The sequence below is a fragment of the Dromiciops gliroides genome, chromosome 2 (genome assembly GCF_019393635.1).
Source record: "Dromiciops gliroides isolate mDroGli1 chromosome 2, mDroGli1.pri, whole genome shotgun sequence".
NCBI classification, from domain to species: Eukaryota; Metazoa; Chordata; class Mammalia; order Microbiotheria; family Microbiotheriidae; genus Dromiciops; species Dromiciops gliroides.
In genome coordinates, this window is record NC_057862.1 from 58,470,691 (window position 1) to 58,492,812 (window position 22,122).

The 22,122-nt window shown below is 41.9% G+C and overlaps 1 protein-coding gene across 3 annotated transcripts in view; it reads right to left on the reverse strand.

Moving 5' to 3' along the window:
* Positions 1–22,122, reverse strand: part of POLR3A (RNA polymerase III subunit A) — a 75,943-nt gene that overhangs the window by 44,274 nt on the left and 9,547 nt on the right. For all 3 annotated transcript variants that reach the window (XR_006354771.1, XM_043983420.1, XM_043983419.1), the window contains exons 6-21: positions 20,018–20,257; positions 19,763–19,925; positions 19,144–19,280; positions 18,033–18,136; positions 17,353–17,494; positions 16,087–16,227; positions 12,288–12,357; positions 11,451–11,578; positions 11,092–11,230; positions 9,829–9,993; positions 9,348–9,520; positions 8,256–8,367; positions 6,630–6,748; positions 5,205–5,342; positions 3,407–3,577; positions 2,872–2,985 (exon numbers count right to left, since the gene is read on the reverse strand). Coding sequence is in view for 2 of the 3 variants with exons in the window: in XM_043983420.1 (XP_043839355.1) it covers positions 2,872–2,985; positions 3,407–3,577; positions 5,205–5,342; positions 6,630–6,748; positions 8,256–8,367; positions 9,348–9,520; positions 9,829–9,993; positions 11,092–11,230; positions 11,451–11,578; positions 12,288–12,357; positions 16,087–16,227; positions 17,353–17,494; positions 18,033–18,136; positions 19,144–19,280; positions 19,763–19,925; positions 20,018–20,257 (2,256 nt within the window). In the remaining variant the exon portion in view is untranslated. The remainder of the gene's footprint in view (positions 1–2,871; positions 2,986–3,406; positions 3,578–5,204; positions 5,343–6,629; positions 6,749–8,255; positions 8,368–9,347; positions 9,521–9,828; positions 9,994–11,091; positions 11,231–11,450; positions 11,579–12,287; positions 12,358–16,086; positions 16,228–17,352; positions 17,495–18,032; positions 18,137–19,143; positions 19,281–19,762; positions 19,926–20,017; positions 20,258–22,122) is intronic.

The window sequence follows — 22,122 nt, forward strand, 5'->3', positions numbered from 1 at the left end:
TCATGTTAATCCAAAAGGCTTTCCCTCCTTCCCTCCCTTTCTAAGAAAATCTATCAACTGCAAACCATACAGCCATAGCCTGTTTGATAAGCACAATGTCTTGCACAGAGTAGGAGCTTCATAAATGCTTGCTGAAATGACTGCCATGTTGCTTTAAACGTGTATCTTTGAAGAACTATCATCAACAACTTCCATGTCATGATAGTTGAAACCACTCTGGAAGTGCTGCTAGGAATGCTAATTTTCTTTCTTTCTTTCTTTTTTTTTTGCTAATTAAAAAAAAATTATACATACATATTTTTATTTTGTTAAATATTTCCCAATTACATAAATTTTTTATTAGCATTTATTTTTTAAAATGTTGAATTCTGAAGTTTCTCTCTCTGCCTTCTGCCCCTTCTGCACGCCCCCTTTGGGAAATAAGATATTGATTATACAAGTGAAGTCACACAAAACACAAGAAATGTTGTTTTTCAGATAGTTTGGAAATTTACCCAAGGAGAAAGAAGGTTCCAGTCCCACAACAGTCACCAGCCTTTCTGCTTTTCTAGAAGTATGCGTAGGCTAAGCTCATTAGGGCCAATCTTCTAAGTGAAAATTTAGCCACGTAGAGAACAAATTAAACTACATGTCCTGGTAACTTTGTTTATCATTCTTTTAAGATGAAAAAACAAAAAAAGTAATTTCACATGGACATGTCAAGTGGTTATTGCCTCTTGCATTCGTCATCAGGGCCTGGCTTTATTAAAAGCCATTCAAACACCACAAATCCAAAGCTGGCCTTTACCTAATTACTTCCCTAGCACAGTTACAACAATGCTTCAGGTGGGGCCCTGCCTTTCAGAAAGGCACTGTCTTCTCTGAACCCCACACATTACTCAACTCCACAAGCAACTCAACCGTCAAAAGCCTCCTATTAATCAACATTAAAGCCAACATTTTTAAAGTTAGTGCCTTTGCTAATCAGAATAAAATTTCAGAAAGACAAAAAAAAAAAGGTTTTATGTTTTGGGTCAGGCTTAACTGTTCTCACTGGACTAAAAACCAGGACGAGGTAAACACCTGGCTTCTCCTTGCTTTCAATAGGCCCTTCCCTCTGCTGATGTTATCAGGAAACTCTGGTACTCATGACCTTTCACCTGTGCCTTCCCCCCAGGTAGTCTTTGTACCAAGGCTACTTAAGGGATTTGGAGGAGCCTTTTCCACTCCTGAAAGGCTCTAGGTTCCACATGACAGCTGTGTGCCCATGGTTATTCTACCTGTTTGGGGGTGGGGGTGGAAATGAGAGGCAAGGTAAAACAGAACATGTTTTATTTTGCCCCTCAGGAACCAGAGCACAGCTGTTGCATTTCCAACATGCAGAGCTCTGACAATAGAAACAGTCTTTCAGTGGTTCCCTGAGTGGGCAAGTTACCAGGAGCAAATTCCTTTAGAGAGAAAGAGTTTGGGATCTGTGCAATGAAACCAGAAAGGTGCTAGCTGGGGTAGCTAAATCAATGGCATGACCAAGAGGAGACCAGTCTGGCCAGATGAGCCACCTACACAGGTGAAATGGTCACTGGGTCCACCCCTGCAGCCCACAGCTCTGCCATGCTCAAGGCTGCTGACCATACCACTGCAGGAGCACCGCTAACACTGGACAGGACGACTTCCTGTCAAAGGGGAAGAGTTGGCCAGACCAGGAAGTCTTGGCAACTCAACATTATCTTTTATTTAACAGATCTCACCCACCCTTTCCAAAAATGAAAGACCAAACAATGAGACAATTAATGAGACAAATTTCCCAGAACCCAAAGAATAAAAAACAGTAAAGAAATCAAGTAAACCTCAAATTCTTGTAAATAATCGTACTTCCCAAGTTAATACAGTTATTTGCACAAGCCACAAAGCATGCTAATTGTGTTATCTCATGTGCTTTATAACCTGTCTCGGTTAATATCTTTAAGAACAAACAGAAAAAAAGTAAACAGAAAGATGAGAGAAACTAACATGTGATAGTGTAACTACAATCTGCAAGTCTGAACTAGATCCACTGGAAAAAGGGTAGGAAATGCTCCTGGTTTTACATGCCTTAAAAGTTCAGACAAACCTCCCTTGCTCCCTCTACCCTAAAGCTTGTCAATGAAATCAAAAGGAGAGTGTGGTCTTAACCAAAACTGTGTTAATTCATAGAGAGTTGTGATTTTTTTAGCTGTGCATCTCTGTATTTTGGACACCAATTTGCCTGTTGTTTCAGCTGCACATAAGGTAAAAAGAAAAGCTCTTTATAAGAAGATCCTTGTTACCTTATGCCCTGGGGCATATTACCGACCATAATAAGAACAGAAGGAGGTGACAAGGGCAGGCCAATGGAATCCAGCCTTTCCTCATCTTGGACAACTCAGAGGGTACCTCAAGGTAACATCTCCCTGTGTATAGGCGGGATCTGGAAAAATGAATCCATGACACTGTCATAAAGACAGTTATCCCATAAGGAGGGGCCTACAAATTCCTTTGGATGCAGAATTACTAAAAGGAAGAATAAGAAAGTCAGGAAGGGAAGATTCAAGGGGATTAAAAAATCATTTCTTTGACTTGCAGCATTTTTCTCCATTTGGTAAATGAAATAATGCAAGAGCATCTACAGCTCCAGTGAAAGGCATACTCAATAAAAGGCAAGAGATAAATAGTTCATGTTGGATATAAAAGCTCTGCCCAGGTAAAAAACACATTCATGACTATTTGACAAAGGAATGTTATATTAAAAAAAAACCAAAACCAAAACAAAAGACTCATCCCAAAGTTGACTGATTGATTAGTTCTCAACCAGAAAACTTCTGGACAACAGTCCCATCTGGGGAAGCCACAGCACCGCACCCCAGTTGTGCTTACCTGAAGAAAGCTGTCCTGGCAGCAGAGGAACTCACTTCTCTTCATGATGGACTCAGTCGTTAGCACCAGGTCGTTTTTACTGAGGGCTGGTTCACTCCGGCATGGGAAGACTGCCTCAATATTAACAAGGAAGAAAAGAGGAACAGCATTAAATGAAAGAAAATGTCGTCATCAAGAAGGCAGCATGAACAGATCTCAAGGCATGGCAGCCCATCATTCTGTTTAAGGCAGCTAGCTCCCCAATCTGAAACACACATAAAGAGGACCATTTTTCAGCTACTGACTTTCTGTGAACTGCCTGTGGTTGCAGGCAAGAGCTGAATGAATACTAGTGCTGAACACGGATAAAATCTCTGGTTTTCACAAAATCCAAACTTATGCCCCAGAAGAGGGTGATAGAAAACCATCAAAGGATGAAGTCCAAGGTTAGGGTCTTCACCCAGCTGCTGTTTGCTCTCAGTTGGCACCTGTATGTTAAAGCTGAACTCTTGCTTTGGAGCCCAGCTCCTCATCCAGAAAACGTGTTGAATCTTACTTTGATGTTATCGAGCACTCTTTTGAACTCCAAGGGCTCATCTTTTCCCTCCATGGCTGCAGGATCCAAGCCATCACCACCATAAATAAATTGGATAATATCACCAGTCGAGCTTCGGACAGTAAGGTCATATTGTGAGCAGAGATCTTCGAGAGATTTCACAAGCCTTCTCTGAGAAAAGGGTGAAGAAGACAGAGATGAAAGGAACGTGTTCGCAAAGTGAATTTATTCAAACTTCAACATTACTCCAATCATATAACCACTCAAAGGATAAGTAGCCTGTCCTAATCAAATCTATCAAAAACAATCCCCAACCTGTTCAAATTAAGAGGAAAAGAAAGAGTCCTCATGCTAGACATGTTGGGATTTCCAGTATGGCCCCACCCTACAGTCCTCTTTGTATCTGCAAATGTGTTGGACACATGGCAGAAGGCACACAATTCAAATCCAGCGTCCTGAGCCAGCTCGAGGGTTTACATTAATGCAATGGCTTTGCACTGAAAAAAATAGAAATGGGAGCCAGATCTCCTGTATGCTCCTATATGCATTACTGAGAGGTCCATGACCCTTGTTGGGGACAGAGAGAAAAAAGGAGGACAGGGACGGCCTTGTATTTGGACCAATATGCAGCAGCAACTCTTTCCAGGAAACTTCAGAATTAAAAAATAACTTATATCACCAGAACTCATTTGCTGGACACTGATACAATGCTCTGGGAAATATTATCTTTTCCACATCAAAAAGGTAAAGATAAAAACCAAAAATGCATTAAGGCAAACACACTTCACAATCCTTCAGAGTTCTGTCAAATCTGACTTGCATCAAAACAAGGAACAATTTCTTGTTAGAAGGTGATTTTTAGTGGCATGGCCATGCAATGGAATATGACTGTGCTCTAAGAAATGTGACCAACACATGGGAAGACTTCTATGAGCTGATATAACAATATAAACAGAAAATACAAAACGAAGAGTGACAGGTAGTGACAATGACTGAGCTCCGTCCCCGCAGGGCTTGCTTCTGGGCTTCTTTGCAGAGGTGGAGGACTGTGGGGGTGGAATGCTGCATACCATATCAGACTATTTCTAGATAGGTCGGTTTTACTGAATTGCTCCCCACCTTCTCCTCTTAAATTCTTTGTTATAAAGGATGGTTGTCTTGGAGGAGGAGGTCAGGGAGGTCTGGAATGTCAGCGCTGTTAAAACAAGATTTCCAAATAAATGGACAAATTCAACGGACCAGGATTTAAGGTTAGGGGGTCTCTCAGTAAATGTGTAAGCTCAGGTTCTGTCCTGATGTTCCAGGGCCCCTACTTGCTGTCCGGTTTGTTGGGACACATGACTTGGCCTGCACAACTGTCTAGTCTTCCCACGAGAAGTCTATCACTCTGGAATTGTAGCCCAACCTACTCATTTAATCACTGTGTGGAGGGTAGCCTGAGGCTGGCCATGTGCTGTATCTACTGTCAGGTACCTGCTCTGCCCTGTGTGTCTGCACCATGCCTGACCAGATTTAGAATTAAAGTACCTACATTGCTAATAGATTTTTTTTCCTTTAAAGCTAAGCCTAGGGCAGCCAGGTGGTGCAGTGGATAGAGCACCGGCCCTGGATTCAGGAGGACCTGAGTTCAAATCCGGCCTCAGACACTTAACACTTACTAGCTGTGTGACCCTGGGCAAGTCACTTAACCCCAATTGCCCCGCAATCAAACAAACAAATAAAAAAAGCTAAGCCTAGATAAATTATAGCATATGTATGAAATGTAAATGCACAAGGGGCTTGCACTTCCTCCAGTTACCTGCATATATCCTGTCTCAGCTGTCTTGACAGCAGTGTCAACCAGCCCTTCTCGGCCAGCCATTGTGTGGAAGAAAAATTCCGTCGGTGTCAAACCAGAATAAAAGCTATTAGCAACAAAACCTTTGGCAGCTGGAAGCTATAAAAAGAAAGAAAAATACAAATACAGAATTTCAGAGTTGGAAAGGACATTCAATAAATCTCTTCTCATCCAAATGACTGGAAGAGGGCCTGGTTTGTAGACCGAGTCCTGGATTCCAAATGCCTCTGCTATTCCTTCCCTCCATGGTTAAAGGTGATGGAATAGAAGGTCTGTGGGACAGATAGGTGGCGCAGTAGATAGAGCACCGGCCCTGGATTCAGGAGGACCTGAGTTCAAATCCAGCCTCAGACACTTGACACTTACTAGCTGTGTGACCCTGGGCAAGTCACTTAACCTCACTGCCTCACCAAAAAAAAAAAAAAAGTTCTGCAAGGTTCATTCCAACTCAAATGCCTATGAGCCCCCTCATTATATAGATAAGGAAACTGAGGCTCATGGGTACACTGACATACCCAGTGTCCCACAGTTAGTGACAGACCCAAGACTAGAACTCAGGCATCTGATTCTCAGCCATATTCAATTACCAATATTCCAACCTCCCCTTCCAAGGCTCATAATTGTAAAAAATATTCAAAATATATACTCCCATCCTCTGGATATAACAAGGATTCTTCAAGACAACATTTATGGGGGCAGCTAGATGGTGCAGTGGATAGAGCACCAGCCCTGGAGTCAGGAGTACCTGAGTTCAAATCCGGCCTCAGACACTTGACACTTACTAGCTGTGTGGCCCTGGGCAAGTCACTTAACCCCAATTGCCTCACTAAAAAAAAAAAAAGTCAACATTTATGTTGCCTATTGGTCCCTAAGCCACAGGTTTCATTTATATTTCTTCCTTAAAGATGAAATTATTGTTCCTGGGCCTGCTAAGCTGCCCGTCTCACAGGGATGAGAACACAGCTGTAATGGTCACCTAAGTGTCTTCAAAGCATTAAAGGATCTGCTCTATCTTGAGTTAAGAAACACTGGCAAACTCAGCATTTCCAAGTCCTTTGGGTCATACTTTCAGTCCTAACACTTCTGAGTGCTGGAAAAACAATCCAAGCACAAGCACATATTGTTCATAATATGTACACTAGACTTAAAACAGCTTCAATGTGGGCCCAGTAATTCTCTTTCTGCAGAAAGTCCAACACCCAGAGGAATGCTGCTGAGTTTTGTGTGACCGACTCTACCAAGTCCTCACATGCACATGTCTGGTTATGGGTCACACCTTCAAAAACGACTATTATCATGGTGAAACCACATCACCGTAAGTTTCACAGACCTCATCTAGGTTACGAAGAGGTTTTCTTGAATCTTGCCTGCCCCAGTCACGCTTACCTTTGAGTGCTTCTCAAAGTGAGGTAAGGATCTATTCTCAAAACCATCTGGCACTCGCGAGCCACTGATAGCTTGCTGTCCCACACAAGCAATCATCTGTGATATGTTAATGAAAGAACCTAGAGAAACACATCAGGGATCTGTTATGAAAACTAGATAGTCTCTGCTAACAAAAGGTATTTTAATTCTGTATTTTTAAAAACATCTAAGTTGGTGTTAAGATATGCATGCAGCAAAACCAGGAGAACATTCTACACAGTATCAGCAGCAATATGTGCTGATCAGCTATGACTGGCTTAGCTATTCTCAGTAACACAACTGATGGAGTCTGAATGAGGATCAAAACACACTATTTTCACTTTTTTCCCTTTTGTTCTGTTTCTTCTTTTACAACATGAAAATATGGAAACATGCTTTACATGATTGCACATTGTATAACCTACATCAGATTGCTTGCCCTCTTGAGGAGGGGGAGGGGAGAGAGAAAAATGTGGAACTCAAAAGCTTACAAAAATGGATGCTGAAAATTGTCTTTACCATGTAATTGGCAAAAATAAAATTCTATTTAAAAGACCCCCCCCCCCCCCGCAGATTTGGAACTATGCCCCCAAAGCCAGCAAACTGTGCATACCCTTTAACTCAATGATACTCTTACTTGATCTTATACTAAAAAAACCAAAAATCAAGGAAAAGGGGAAAGGACTCAGTAGGAAAATATTTATAGCAGATCTTTTTGTGGTGACAAAAAATTGGAAACACAGGGTGTTTGGGGAATGGACAAACAAAAGTTAAGGTATATGATTGTGATAGAATCCTCTTGTGTTACAAATGATGAAGAGGATGGTTTCAGAGAAACCTGGGAAGGCTTTTATGAGCTGATGCAAAGGGAAGGGAGCAAAACTAGAACAACTTATACGATAACAGCAACAATGAAAAGATAATCAATGCTGAAGGATGTAGCACCTCTGATCAGCACAATGATCCAGCAGCATTCCAAAGGATTCATTATGAAACCTGTCTGCCACCTCGAGCTGACAGACTCAGAAGGCAGACAGAAGCACATTTTCTTCTCTTCCTTTTATTTGTAGGAGGCTAATGAAGGAATTTGTTTTGCATGACCGTACCTATTTATAATGGGCTTTGTTGTTCCTGCCTTTCTCAATGGGTAGAGGAGGGAAAGGAGGAAGGGAAGGAGGAGGGGGAGAATTCAGAATGGAAAATAAAACTGAAATAAAAAAAGATACTCCTGTACGTTACTAAGCAAAATTTTGTTCAAAGAGACTTCTCTAATCCTTAGAACTACAGTAATATTAAAATATTCTTATAAATTCCTTAAAAGGTGGGGCACTAGGTGGCACAGTGGATAGAGCACCAGCCCTGGATTCAGGAGTACCTGAGTTCAAATCCAGCCTCAGACACTTAACACTTACTAGCTGTGTGACCCTGGGCAAGTTGCTTAACCCCAATTGCCTCACTAAAAAAAAAAAAAATTCCTTAAAAGGAAAGTAGCCAATCTTCCCCTACCCCATTCTTAAAAACCTAATGACTTGCTGTTAGCACTGGGCCAAATCTCCTCTTAGGAAAGCTGGGAATCGCTTGAAGAAGCTCCTTTCCTGGCCAACTTACCTTTCGAGCCACAAAGGGCCATGATAAGGGGGCTATTGCTCTTATCCAGCTCTCGGAGGCAAGCGCTGCCGGCATGGTCTCGGATCACAGAGAGCTCCTTAAGGATTAAAGCCTAGGATTCCCATAGAAAAACAGGGGTCTGAGTATGACACACACATCACTTAGGAGCATGACAAATTCTAGAACTGATCTTTACAGCAACTACGTTGGAATGCTGAATTCTCAATTTTTTAAAAAAGCCTAGATTTTCAAAGCAGCCCCAGCCAGCCTTAAAAAAGTCCTGATGGTACTGGGTACATCAATCGGCCTCAGAAATGGGCAACTCAGGGGACTTAGTCAGGGCTCGTGACTCCGGGAAATCTCTCCACAGTGTAGGCCATCAAGTGCTTTTCTTGTTTAGGACACTGTCAAAAGAACTGGTGGGGGCAGGGAGGAAGGAGAGAGTCTGTGCTGCAAGAGAGCAAATGCTATTCTCTGAGTCAGGCTGCTGATCTTGGCTACTTGGAGACAATCTTACCAGAATGTTAACACCTGGCAGTTATTCTGATCATGCCAATGAAGGTCTGCACCAAATCTAGGGAGTAACAGGTAATGTGATTATGAAAAAAAAAATTTTTTTTGTAGTCTCTTTCAAAAACTGCCCATTTAAAAGCAGTAGTGTCAGCTTCTCTTCTAACAGTGCTGACGTGTCCATGCTGAAGATGGAAGATGGAACATAAATGCTCACAAAGAACTGTAGAATGGGCCTAAATTACTCAGATGAAACAAGAGCAACCCCAAGTGGCCAAATGTCTAAGGTTTCTTGACTTTAAATGTTAAAGCTGGAAGGGAAACAATCATAACTTAAAAAAGAATTTAGGCCTTGTTGTCCACACCAGAAAACAGAGATTTCTAACAGTTAAGGTAATTGGCCCTAGGTTACAAAAGGAACTGACAGTCAGGACTAGAACCCAGGCCTAGTGGCTACCAGAGTGCAGGGCTTCTTTAGCTGTACCACGATGTCTCCTCCTCATCATAAATCCAACACAACTCCTTTTTGGCAATTAGATTCACCAACTGGAGGTCTAAACCGCACCAAACAGAAGCCCTCACCTCTAACGTCTCCTCCGCAGTGCACCCGGGCTGCTGCTGCAGCTTGCCTGTGTTCAAGGCTTCGATGTATTCATCACATTTCTTGTAGCCGGCATTCAGTAATTCATACTTGGCCTTTAGCAGTCCCTGGCCTGGTGTGACATCACCGATCCCAATTGAGAAGCCTCGGTTAGCTGCAGTGCAGAAAAGAAGGTAAAGATGCCATGGACCTTATTCAGTAAAATACTATGCAGATGTCAATGTACAGAATGTCTTGTCATTAAAAAAAAAAAATACAAATTTACAAAGAGATGGGAATGTTGAGCTGATTCTAGCAATAGACATGAATAATTTATCCACTTTTGAAGAAAGCAACACTGCTAAAATAGTGAGAACAGCAGTTTTCCATTTGCCACTTTATTTAGCTTTCTAGCATGAAGGTATAACGGGTGAATTTTTTGTTATTCACATGGATTCCTACGGGGGACTCTGAACTACTCACACAGATAAACAGGAGCCAGCCTGGCGAGCCGTGACATTGCATCAGCAGCTTCAATCTGCCCCCAATCTCTCAGCAAAATGTAGAAGATGTTGTTCTTGGATCCAGACCCTAAAGTTCCTTTGTCCATACTGCCACTCATTAATTCGCTGTTCTGGATGGTCACATCTACAAACACAAAGGTTAGCAATGAAAACTTCCTACGCACAGTCAGGAGCTCTTATGGTGACACAGGGAGCACACCCATGTGTCTAAGACTAAAATAGTAAGGTTCAAGTAAAGACCAGAGGGTTCTCCTCAAAGGTGGTCTTTTTGGGGGGAGTGGGGGGTAGAGAATAAAAGGACTTCAGTGGTTTAACCGAATTATTTAAATTTAAAAACTAAAAGCAGTTTCACCACCCGTACATACCCAGAAAGAAGAACCAACAGCCAGCTAAGGAAAGAGCCAAACATTCCCCAAACCACACGGCACAATGCTCCAGGAAGGACAACAAAAGTGAGAAAAGCCAGGAGCCTTCACAATATTAACTGTTACTTTAGAGCTGGGGGAGAGGAGGCATCTGACTGAGACAACCAAGGACTTGAAATTCAAACCCTTGGCCACAGAAGTCAAGCTGGAATGTGAGTGCTTTACTGGGTAAGGCTGCACAGAATGGCGGGGTTTGGAGGGAGAGATCTCATCTAACCTTCATCTAACAGATGAAGAAAACGACTCCCAGGGTCATAGGCCAGAGAAGTAAAAAGGATATTTCAGACCTAGATTCTCTGACTCTAATATCAGGGCTCCTTCTAGTCCTCTTGTTCAGTTAGTACTGTGTGCTAGTAAAATGTTTGGAACTTTTGAAGCTTGAAACTTACTGTTATTTTAACTGAAGCCCAGGAAAGCCATGGGAATGACGACCCCCCCCCCCACCTCTGTCTTAGAGTCTTCTCTGTCAACTCATGTTTTCAGGAAATTCCTGAACACAAATAGTATGGTGTCTATGGTCTCTCAGTCAATTAGATTTTTGGTGGATGGGCATTAAGAAGTTTTTGATTTTATGACACTTGTATATTTAGTGAAAAATACATTAACTGTAAAATGTAATTCTGTAGTCTTCTCCCAGATAAAAGACATACAGAATTGTAGTCTAATGGCAAGAATGAAAGAAAAATACACACCTCATCTAAAGCCTCAGAAAAACTGTCAAGTGTCTCCTTTTGAACATCAACCTTTCCCCCTCCCTAGTCTGTACACACTAAAGAGCAAGCTTTGGTCTAACTCACAGGAGTCATTAACACAGAGGTCCTCCCCTCTGCCACAGTACTGCTTGCCCTTTGTTCGAAGGTTAGCTCTCACGGGATTCTCATCACTGGGCTGAAGTATGAGGCTGAAGACTTGTTTTCCAGTCCACAGGGTAACAGGCTGAAAGTGGAGAACATGGGGATAAAGAATCAGCTGGCTAAGAGTACCTTCATTACATTTTGTCAAGTTAAAAAAAATCATGAATCTATTACAAGAGTCAAGTTGGCTTTGAGTTCAAATACCCATGTCAGGAGACTATAGATCTAATTTACAGGCTTAGGTAGGCTATAGACTATCCAACAAGAAACATACACAAAAGTCAACAGTTCTAAAAACCAACCTTTAGGATTGTAGGGGGTGGAAGGCGAACTTTAATTTTCTCATCCTTGCCAACCAGAATAGAAGCAATGATCTGACAAGCTTTAGCGCGATCAAAGAATGTATCTTTAAGAGTAAGAAGATAGGCACCTAGAAATATTCAAAATACAAAAAAACAGTAGTTACTGAAAATACACACTCATCACATATTTGTTTTTTTTTTAAGTGAGGCAATTGGGGTTAAGTGACTTACCCAGGGTCACACAGCTAGTAAGTGTTAAGTGTTTGAGGCCGGATTTGGACTCAGGTACTCCTGAATCCAGGGCCGGTGCTCTATCCACTGCGCCACCTAGCTGCCCCCACACTCATCACATGTTAAGATAAATCTTGGAAGTCGCTCCCCAAAATTGCAGGCATTTGTACCGATAACCAAGTCCTTAAAACAGCTGACATTTACATAGTGCTTTACATTTTACAAAGCACTTTCCTAATAAGTGAAGGAAAACCTTTAGCAAAGACTGTTTATGGCTGGACTTAACCATCAGCACCACAAAGACACGCAGCCAACCAGGAGTCACTGACTTGGGTTCCAGCACCAGATTACCCATTCCGAAATCTTGTGATATTGGGTCAAACACTCTTCCTCTATGGGCCAGTTCCCCTGTCTATAAAATAAGGGATGGGAATAGATGCTCTGGATGATTTATTTTAGCTCCAACATTTGATCATTCTATGAACCTGTGTTCAAAATACTCTTTGGTGATTATTTTGAAAATATTTTTTACAAAAACAAATCACTTTGAGTAGCTTACTTGGTTCTGCCCCCCCATCCCCACCCCCCACACACAATGTGACACACCTGTCAAGAAATCCTGAATAGCAGCAATTAGTGGTTCCCCATTTCTTGGTGTTACCAGATTTGCTTTTGTCTAAAAGAGAAAAATATCAAACACATCATATTTCACCCAAAGTCAGAATCATTTGCAACAATTACTCAAAAGGTTTACAAAAGTAATGCTTTCCTTTTTTCCATGATGCATAATTATTTTTGTTATCTATTCCTCAGTAACCATCCCCCCCACCCCAATCAATTCTTTGAATAAGTGCTCGGCTTTTTAAGTCCAAACATTGCCATTTAAAAATTTTTAAGTATCACTCAGACATATCTATTGAATTTCTTTGGCTAACTGCCCACTCCTCTTCCAACTGATAAAACATTTAGTCGTTTCAGATGGAGATTCTTGGTCTTTACTGTTGAAGCAAAAGAACATACAATAACTGCTTTTTCTCCCTGGCCTCTATTTTTTGGAGATTGGAACTCCTCATCCTGCCCAGTGTGGCAGCACACCAGCCACTCATGGGCAGTGATCCCACTACTGATCCCTACAGAAGCTTTGACCTACTAGTATTTTTCTCATACAGCTCTCCATAAGAAGCCTAGTTCCCCCCTCCTCCTGTCTCCCCAACCCCACCCTTGGGGGCTGTCCATATTTGTGCTAGACTTAGTTTGGACACCTGATTGGCTTGTAGTCCTGTTGTGGCTTGGGGCTGTCAAGCTTCACTGGTGCACCAGCCTCCCCAAGAGCAGGGATTACAGGAATGGACCACCATACTCTGCCTGCCCAGGCTCTATACTCTACTGGGCTGATCTTGGCCAACGGCTATCACAGGGAAAGAAAGAGGCTGGTTCCCTAGGGATCAGGGGTATTTTAAAGTTATTTGCACAAAGCACCCAGGTTCATTGTCAGTTCAGTGTGGTGGAAGGAAGATAATGTCCCTGGGCCTCCTTCCCCAACACAAATGGCTTATCAGTACCTAGGTCATTTATCACATGGCTTCAGGAAAGAAAAGAGGCACTTCATCAATAAAAAATATACTCCCATCTATAGCACTTTTAGCAAGGAATATTTCTGTTGCAAAGGCAGGAAGTTACTGGAATTGCTCAGAATTCAAGTTACATTCTCTATCGGAAAAGTATAGTCAATGGCCAGTTTTCCAAATATGTAATCCATATCTAGCTCACTGATCTTGAATTCCCTTTGCTCAGAACCTTTATTTTATTTATTTATTTGTTTTTTTGGTGAGGCAATTGGGGTTAAGTGGCTTGCCCAGGGTCACACAGCTAGTAAGTGTTGTAAGGGGCTAAAACTCTAGCTAGTCTGTCTAAAATATCTAATGAGTGGTCGCCAATAAATTATTAGCTTTAGCAAGAGTTAGACTTTTAAGCATTTATTAAGGAGAATAAGAATTTGGTGAAAAGAAAGAGAAAGGCCTAGATTCATCTATCTATTAAAGGGAGAGCACATTTCTAGCTCCCTTTTCCACCCGAGTCCTGAGGAAAGAGAGCAAGAGAGAGAGCCAGCCTTGCCCCCTCTTCCTCCCACCAGCAAATGTTACTTCCTGATGCCAGAGAAAAGCTGCATGGCCTTGCCCTCAGATGCCTTCTCCTCAAGGTGGAGCTTTCCTACAGTAAGTCTCCAGCAGGTGGCATCATTCCAATCGTTACAGTGTTAAGTGTCTGAGGCCACATTTGAACTCAGGTTGTCCTGACTCCAGGGCCAGTGCTCTAACCACTGTGTCACCTAGCTGCTCCCTGCTTAGAACCTTTAATTAGGGTTTGGTTAAGGCCGTGGTCAAAAGCTCCAAAAGGGAATACAAGGATATGATGTACTTTTTTTTTTTTTTTGGTGAGGCAATTGGGGTTAAGTGACTTGCCCAGGGTCACACAGCTAGTAAGTGTTAAGTGTCTGAGGCCGAATTTGAACATAGGTCCTCCTGATTCCAGGGCCGGTGCTCTATCCACTGCGCCACCTAGCTGCCCCTATGATGTACTTTTAATCACAGAAAAGCCCATAAGGCCTTCACTCAGAGTCCATTTAACTTACTTTTAGACACAAGTCTAACGAGCTTGATTATCTGGTTTTCCAAACTACAGTGAAGGAGAAGCTGCCAATTAGAAGCTGTTTTGTCTGTGGGTGGGAAGGGCAGTTGAAGCCTCAGAACATGACAGAGAATAAGAAGCGGGGTTTGGTTAAAGGCAGATACACAGAGAGGAGGAAACAGGTAACATTATAAAATACAGGCAGAAGAACTAAATAACCCAAAATTGTGGAGCCATTTTGTGAAGGGCTGAAAAAGGCTACCTACATTAATAGCTTCTGAGGGCATCACTGGATAATAAATGATGCTCAGTGATGACAAGATTGAAATATCAAGAAAAGGTTTTCTCATAGTCAGTAGATTTTCTTTTAGAAAGTAGAGAAGGGGGGCAGCTAGATGGTGCAGTGGATAAAGTACTGGCCTTGGAGTCAGGACAACCTGAGTTCAAATCCAGCCTCAGACACTTGACACTTAACTAGCTGTGTGACCCTGGGCAAGTCACTTAACCCTCATTGCCCTGCAAAAAAAAAAAAAAAAAAAGTAGAGAAGGGGGGCAGCTAGATGATGCAGTGGATAAAGCACCGGCCCTGGATTCAGGAGGACCTGAGTTCAAATCTGGCCTCAGACACTTAACACTTACTAGCTGTGTGACCCTGGGCAAGTCACTTAACCCCAATTGCCTCACAAAAAAAAAAAAAAAAAAAGAAAGTAGAGAAGGGTAGAAAGTATTTTAGAACAAGGTCTAGCCATTCCAATAAAACAATACTGGAACTTAGAAGGACATATTAAAGTTATATAGAAAGTTCATTTATGTGGTACATCTTGCTCCCTGATGACACTAAAAAAAATGAGGACATATCATGAGGAGAGGCAGCAAGCATGGCCTGGTCTGGCAGACAGAGAGACAGCATCAGACGGGAGCACTTAAGTTCAAATTCCACCTAACAAATAGCCTATCTATGACCTTGGGCAAGTGACTTAACCTGTTAAGAGTGACAGGCAGGGGCAACTAGATGGCGCAGTGGATAGAGTACCAGCCCTGGAGTCGGGAGTACCTGAGTTCAAATCCAGCCTCAGACACTTGACACTTACTAGCTGTGTGACTCTGGGCAATTGCATCACTTTAAAAAAAAAAAAAAGAGTGACAGGCAGGGTCAGCTAGGTGGCGCAGTGGATAGAGCACTGGCCCTGGAGTCAGGAGGACCTGAGTTCAAATCCAACCCCAGACACTTGACACTTACTAGCTGTGTGATCCTGGGCAGGTCACTTAACCCCATTTGCCACCCCCCCCCTTACACACACACACACACACACACACACACACACACACACACACAGAGTCCCAGGCAACTCTCTTAAGACTGTAACCAGATAGATCATCTCCTCTAGGAGAGGAGTTTTCTCACTGGGAATTACTGATCTCAATGAAATCATATAGATCTAAACAATGACAAAGAATTTTCTCTAAGAAACCATCTGCAATGATGTGGGGTGGGGGGAGGCAAGAATTATTTCTGATCACCTTCCAAATCCTATTAACACCTAAGTGTGGAACATGTTTTACAGTTAAAATTACCAACCAAATTTACATGGGGAGAATAAATGACATGGGAGGCTAAGGGATGAGGCTGAGTAATAGCTAAAATAGGAGGAGAAACCCCGTGGGTCCCTGGATTCGTGTCTATTCCTAAGGAAACCTTGAGAGGAGTCTGTACAAAGAAGTCATGGGTTTCCAGGTAAGCTGAATTGCTCCTGGACAAATGCTGACACCCACTCACCCCCATCAGAACAAGAGCCTCTGCTTTGGCTTCTTCAGTCTGAGGAAGATGAAGGTTCATCTCATCACCATCAAAATCAGCGTTGTAGGGCGTGCACACACATTCGTTAAATCTGAAGGTCCGGTGAGGTTTGACTCTTGCCTACAAAACGCAAAGCAGGTTTTGTGTGGATGGATGGTGGGGCTCTTCTTCTGGACTAAGCCAAATAATTTTACAGTGGTTCTCAAGACAATGGGGTGCTTTAGCTTAGAACTGGATTTCTGGTCGTTCTATTAAATCATCACATTTTCATTCACAGGCTTAAAAGAACTCAGCACTGGAAGAATCCCTGAAGACCACACAGCCCCATTTCATTACTCCACAGATGAGGAGGGAGAGGGTCACTCAATGGGTTTGAAGTGAACTGCCTCAAGTCACAGGGGAGCAAGGTTCTCCGGTTCCAAATGCAGTGTTCTTGCACCAAACCACAAGTCCATTGAGCAATTTTCAAGGAAGTCTATTAGATTCAACTATAATGTGAATTTGTCACTATTTGGTATGAGAACTGAAATACTCATTTTTTAAAAATGCAAAAACCAAACCAAAACCCAAATCAAACCCTAATCCTACATACATCTTAAAACTGTTCTTCTGGTTGTTTAGGACCAAGCTGTGTATCTACCATCAAAGATACTGATTCCAAAAAAGAGACCTTTAAAGGACTGTTTGCACTACCCTTTACAAAACATGTGCACCTTATAATGAGCTCATAAATTTAACTTCTTCAAAGAGAGAAGAATTTTTGTATATTTTATGAATTAAAGTTGCAGTGTTCTTCCACTTGAAATCTTAAAAATTACCAGTGACATTGTGAAACCAAGTATAAAATAAGCAAAGAAGCCGATGTCTTAGTTAAAGGAGTACTGAAAAGATAAATCATTTCAGGAACCCTGACTTCTTAGCTTATTAAAATAAAACATTTCAAGAAGTAAAATGAATTTTCTGCTATTTTATTACATAGAAAATTTCATGCCCTTTGGTCCATGAAATTATTCCAATGACTTTTCTCAAGCAGTCTCTCCATATTTATTGCTTCAAGATAATACTGTGTTGTCAAGACTCACAGCACTGAAGAGATATTGACGTTCCAGAAAACCAAAAGTAAGGGGAAAGTATTGAAAATGTGTTGAGATTATTGTGTTGGAGTCAAGAATTTGCGGTTCTGTGCTGTGGTATTTTTACAAGAGGGTTTCCATTTAACAGGAAATAGAGAAATTCTATACTCACTAAGTGAGCCATGATGCTCAATTTGTGTAGTGAAGGCTGTCGATTGAATAGCACCACATCACCATCTATGAGATGTCTCTCTACTATGTCACCGTACTTGAGCTCTTGGGCCATCTTCTCCCGATTTCCATACTTCAGAAACCTTATGACAAAAGTCATTTCTAAGAAAGAAGTACAAAGAACTTTTCCTCCCAAAATCAAAGCTCAAGAGCTATTAATAGTGGCCTATCCCTTCCATAACTTTTTTTTTTTTGGGCAGAAGTCTCTCAAGAGGGAAAGTATAATCAGCCTAGAGTTCATCTTCTTTGGAAAATCTAAGCAACTGAAACATGCCCCAACTGTAATAGAGTTCAGGAGGGTAAACTTTTCTGTACTAGTTAATAGGCTATTCTACTTTCAATTTGGATTAAAAGAAAAAGTTTACTACTGAATAAATGATTTACTTAAAGGTCAAATAAAGATGGTAAATGATACATCTTTCATTTTAGGGCAAATATAATACCAACAACACCATATCCTAATACTTAAAAATTCTTAAGCTCAAATGCTACACAAATTTCATGAGGGCAAATAAGGAAATGGACAATTCAAATTCTGAAGTTCTGTGGCTGGATCTACAGCACTTCAGTTACAAAAGTTTAGCCATCATGAGGAAAATAAATCTAGTCAAAAGATAGTACCTTTTCATTTGCATGTGTCGTTGCTGAATAAAGTTGGCTCCTGGGTGAACTTCGGGCCCATTTCGAACGAGTTTCCTCATAAAATTGATATTTGCTTTATTTACCTGAAGGACCAAAATTTTTAAAAAAGAGAGAAATTATAAGTTTTTTATGAATGGTCTGATTTTCATGTTTCTGTTGATTCAGCTCCTAATTTTTATGTTCTTTATGCCAAACAATAATTAAAGAAGAGAATGCCCTACACAAACACAAATGTACTACACAAACTTCTTGAAAAGTGGGCCAAGGTGTTTAGTGAAAAGTTCATTATGTATATTTGTTATGGAAACGTGCTAAATGCATGACTCTAGCATTACAAGTGCTTTTTTTTTTTTTTTTTGCTTGACATGTAGACTGGTATCAAAAAAAATCCCAGCAGTTTGAATAGAGAAATTAAGTGATATAGACTCTAGTAGGCTCTTTCAAACTTGTTCTAACCTAGCATTAATTATGAATCACCAGGGAGGAGCTGGATTACATATTCCCAGTACTATTCCAGAGAGATATCTAGATCATTCTTTAAAATGTTCCTTAAGAACATAAAATAGGGGGCAGCTAGGTGGCACAGTGGATAAAGCCCTGGCCCTGGATTCAGGAATACTGGAGTTCAAATGTGGCCTCAGACACTTGACACTTACTAGCTGTGTGACTCTGGACAAGTCACTTAACCCCCAATGCCCTGAAAGAAAAAGCAAAAACAAAAACAAAACATAAAAGAGAGAATATATATTTCCATAGGACAGCTAGGTGGTGCTGCAGAGGATAGAGCAGAGGACCTAAAATCAGGAAGACCCATCTTCCTAAGATCAAATACAGCCTCAGCACTCACTAACTGTGTAACAAGTCACTTCACCCTGTTTGCCTCAGTTTCCTCCCCATCTGTAAAATGAGCTGGAGAAGGAAATGGCAGACCATTCCAGCACCTTTGCCAAAAAAATCCCAAATGGGGTCAGAAGTAGTCAGTCATGACTGAAACAACTCAACAAAAATAAAATATATTTTCCTTGAGTCAAACACAAGGGATAACTTTTAAAAGGAAAACAAGTGAAGCAAGTAGTTTGACAGTGCTCACCTTCTCTGGAAAGGTTAATATTTTGGCCACATGAACTGGCACAGCTACTTCATCTATTCGGAGATTGGGGTCAGGTGAGATGACTGTTCTGCCAGAAAAGTCTACCCTTTTTCCAGAGAGATTTCCTCTGAAGCGACCTTTAGAAACAAAGATAAAGGAATGGCTTCAGTCTGTGTGGTGGGCTCTTTTTTCCATCGTGATTACTGTTTTGTGTTTGTTTACATGTCCAACCTGGCTCTTATGTAATTTAATGAAGGCTCCATCCTCGATCATGGGACTTTCCCATCACTTCTCCCTTGGCTTTTTCTCGCTGCAGACCCCGGCCTGGACCTTGCTCAAGCAGGGCCGCTTTCCTTCCAGGTCTACTCCTCCCTCTCTGAGCTATCCCACCAGCTCCCCAGCTACTGGGTAGCTACCCTACCACCACTCTCCACTTTCCAGTTCCCTCTGAGGTGATGCCTCCCCCCGTCTGAATACAAGCTCCTTGAGGGTAGGGACTGTCTTTTTTTGTTTGGGTTCAAATGCCCTGCCCTCAACCTGTTGCCCAGCACACAGTAAGCTCATAATAAATGCATGTATTATTGAAAAGACAAAGAGGAGAAAAAAACACCAGACCTACCTTGTTTTCCTTTCAGTCGCTGCACAAAGCCTCTGGTCCATTTCTTGGGCGCCATATTGAGGGGTATGCCTGAGAGTTCACTATTGATGTAGAGGGCGCACTGGAGCTGCAGAAAGTCCCAGTCTTCCATGATCATCTGTGTTTTGGCACCTGATATCCGGTGCTGAAAAACAGGGGAGTGTAAGCAAAAGTACCTTGGTTTCTAGTTTTGCATAAACGTGCTCTAATACTCCCAGATCATTTGGCAACACCAACCTTCTTGATAACATCATTAAGGAAGATGATTTCTGTCAATTTCATGGTCAAGTCATCTTCATTTGTGCCAGACTTCAGATCGCTCACAACGGAGGGCCTGATGCACAAAGGAGGCACCAAAAGGCGTGTAAGGATCAAGTCGGAGGGCTTCCCTGCTTCTGGGTTCATTAGAAGGAGAGGGATATCTTCAGCTGGGATTCTTTTAAATAAGTTCAGGACCACCAATGGATTCAAATTTTCCTGCAAAAGAAAAAAAGATCATGTGTAGATCAGAAGCACCTGCATCCACATGCCAAAGCCTCTTCTCAACTCTATTTTGTTTCTTCTCCATCTGTCTCTCCTAGCACTTAATTAGAAAAAAAAGCAAGAAACCAGCTGTGAGCTTCCCGACTCAGAAAGTGCTAAGTTGAAATTATAATCAATTTTCCAGTAAAGCACAAGAACTTACTTTAAGAGTCTAACAGCTACACAAATCATCATGTGGCCAAAATCTTAGAAGCTCAGGCTTGGTTAGCTTTTAAGAAATGTATCTCAGGGGCAGCTAGGTGGTGCAGTGGATAGAACACCAGTCCTGGAGTCAGGAGTACCTGAGTTCAAATCCAGCCTCAAACACTTAACACTTACTAGCTGTGTGACCCCAGACAAGTCACTTAACCCCAACTGCCTCACTAAAAAACAAAACAAATGTATCTCAGACTATGAAAAGTATTCTACTTTTATTTGGTTTTCTATAAATATGTTACTATGAGGGAGAGGGTATTTGCTGTTAGTGGACTTCAGGGTCTTGGCCTAATGATGGAGAAATATTCACTGAGTGTCTACTAGAAAGAGCGATAGACATGGTACAGGGCGAAAAAATCAAAAAACGTAGAAATGGGTTTTGTCCTATGAAGAACACAATCCGGGCAGCTAGGTGGCACAGTGGATAAAGCACTGGCCTTGGATTCAGAAGGACCTGAGTTCAAATCCAGCCTCAGACACTTGACACTTACTAGCTGTGTGACCCTGGGCAAGTCACTTAACCCTCATTGCCGCCCCCAAGCAAAACAAAACAAAACAAAAAACACAACAATCCAGTGAAACAGACCATATACTTGCACATTTAAGGTCTGAATATAATATTTAGAAAAATAAAGAATTAGGGAAGGATTGTAGGTTCAAGAGCCATCTAAGTGTTTATTGGGTTAATTTAACTGGCATGAGGGCAACAGTGATGCCTCTGCACGGGACGTTTCTTCAAGTGGTTCCAAACTGTCTATCAGGTTTACTCTTCTCGGTCTCTCAGTATGAAGACAGTTATTTGCCCTTTTACAGAGAAGTTAATGAACTTGGGAAGTGCTGTTGCTCAATATTAAGTACAATCCTAATAATCACAGACCTCTGGTCCATTAAGTAGGGCGAGATGAATCTAGAAGTGCTCAAACCCATCAATTACATGGGTTTATGCAGTCCCTGGCATACACTTGGGACTGTGCCAGGTGCTGGAGGGCATGTGGGAAGAACAGAAGACACAGTCTCTGCCTTCTAGGAGTTTTCAATCTGGTCAAAAAGGCATGACTGAAGGATGGGCGGGAAGCTGCTGGCAGAGAGGGCATGCATCTTTGCTTAAGCAAGACAGAGAAGGGAGAATCAGCACGGCAAGTGAGACTGTGAGGAGGCTGGATTGTCTGGAAAGAAGGGTCTGTGTCCAGAATGAGAGGATATAAAGGTATGAGGGGAAGGGGAGATTATGGAGGACCTTGAAAGGTAAATTAGGCAACAGAGACCACAGGAGTCACAAAATTAATGGGCTACTTTGAGAAGCTTCATGGGATAACAAAAGGAGTGAGCCCCTGAAATGATTTTGGAAGGGAAGATAGACCATGGCTGTGGATCCCAGGCCTGCTGCTTCCCCGTTCTGCAACCTGGCAGATACGAGGTAATTTAGGATAGTCCTTTTGCTCCTCTGGGCCACAACTTCTTCATGCAAAAACCGAGGGGCATGGTCCAGATGTTCTGCACTGACTCTTCCATCCAGTTCTAAAGGCTTGTAACAAAAAGTCCATTCAGCCCAGAGTCCAAGTCTTTACATGGGGATGAAGGTAATACTCTTATGCCCTCTCTCA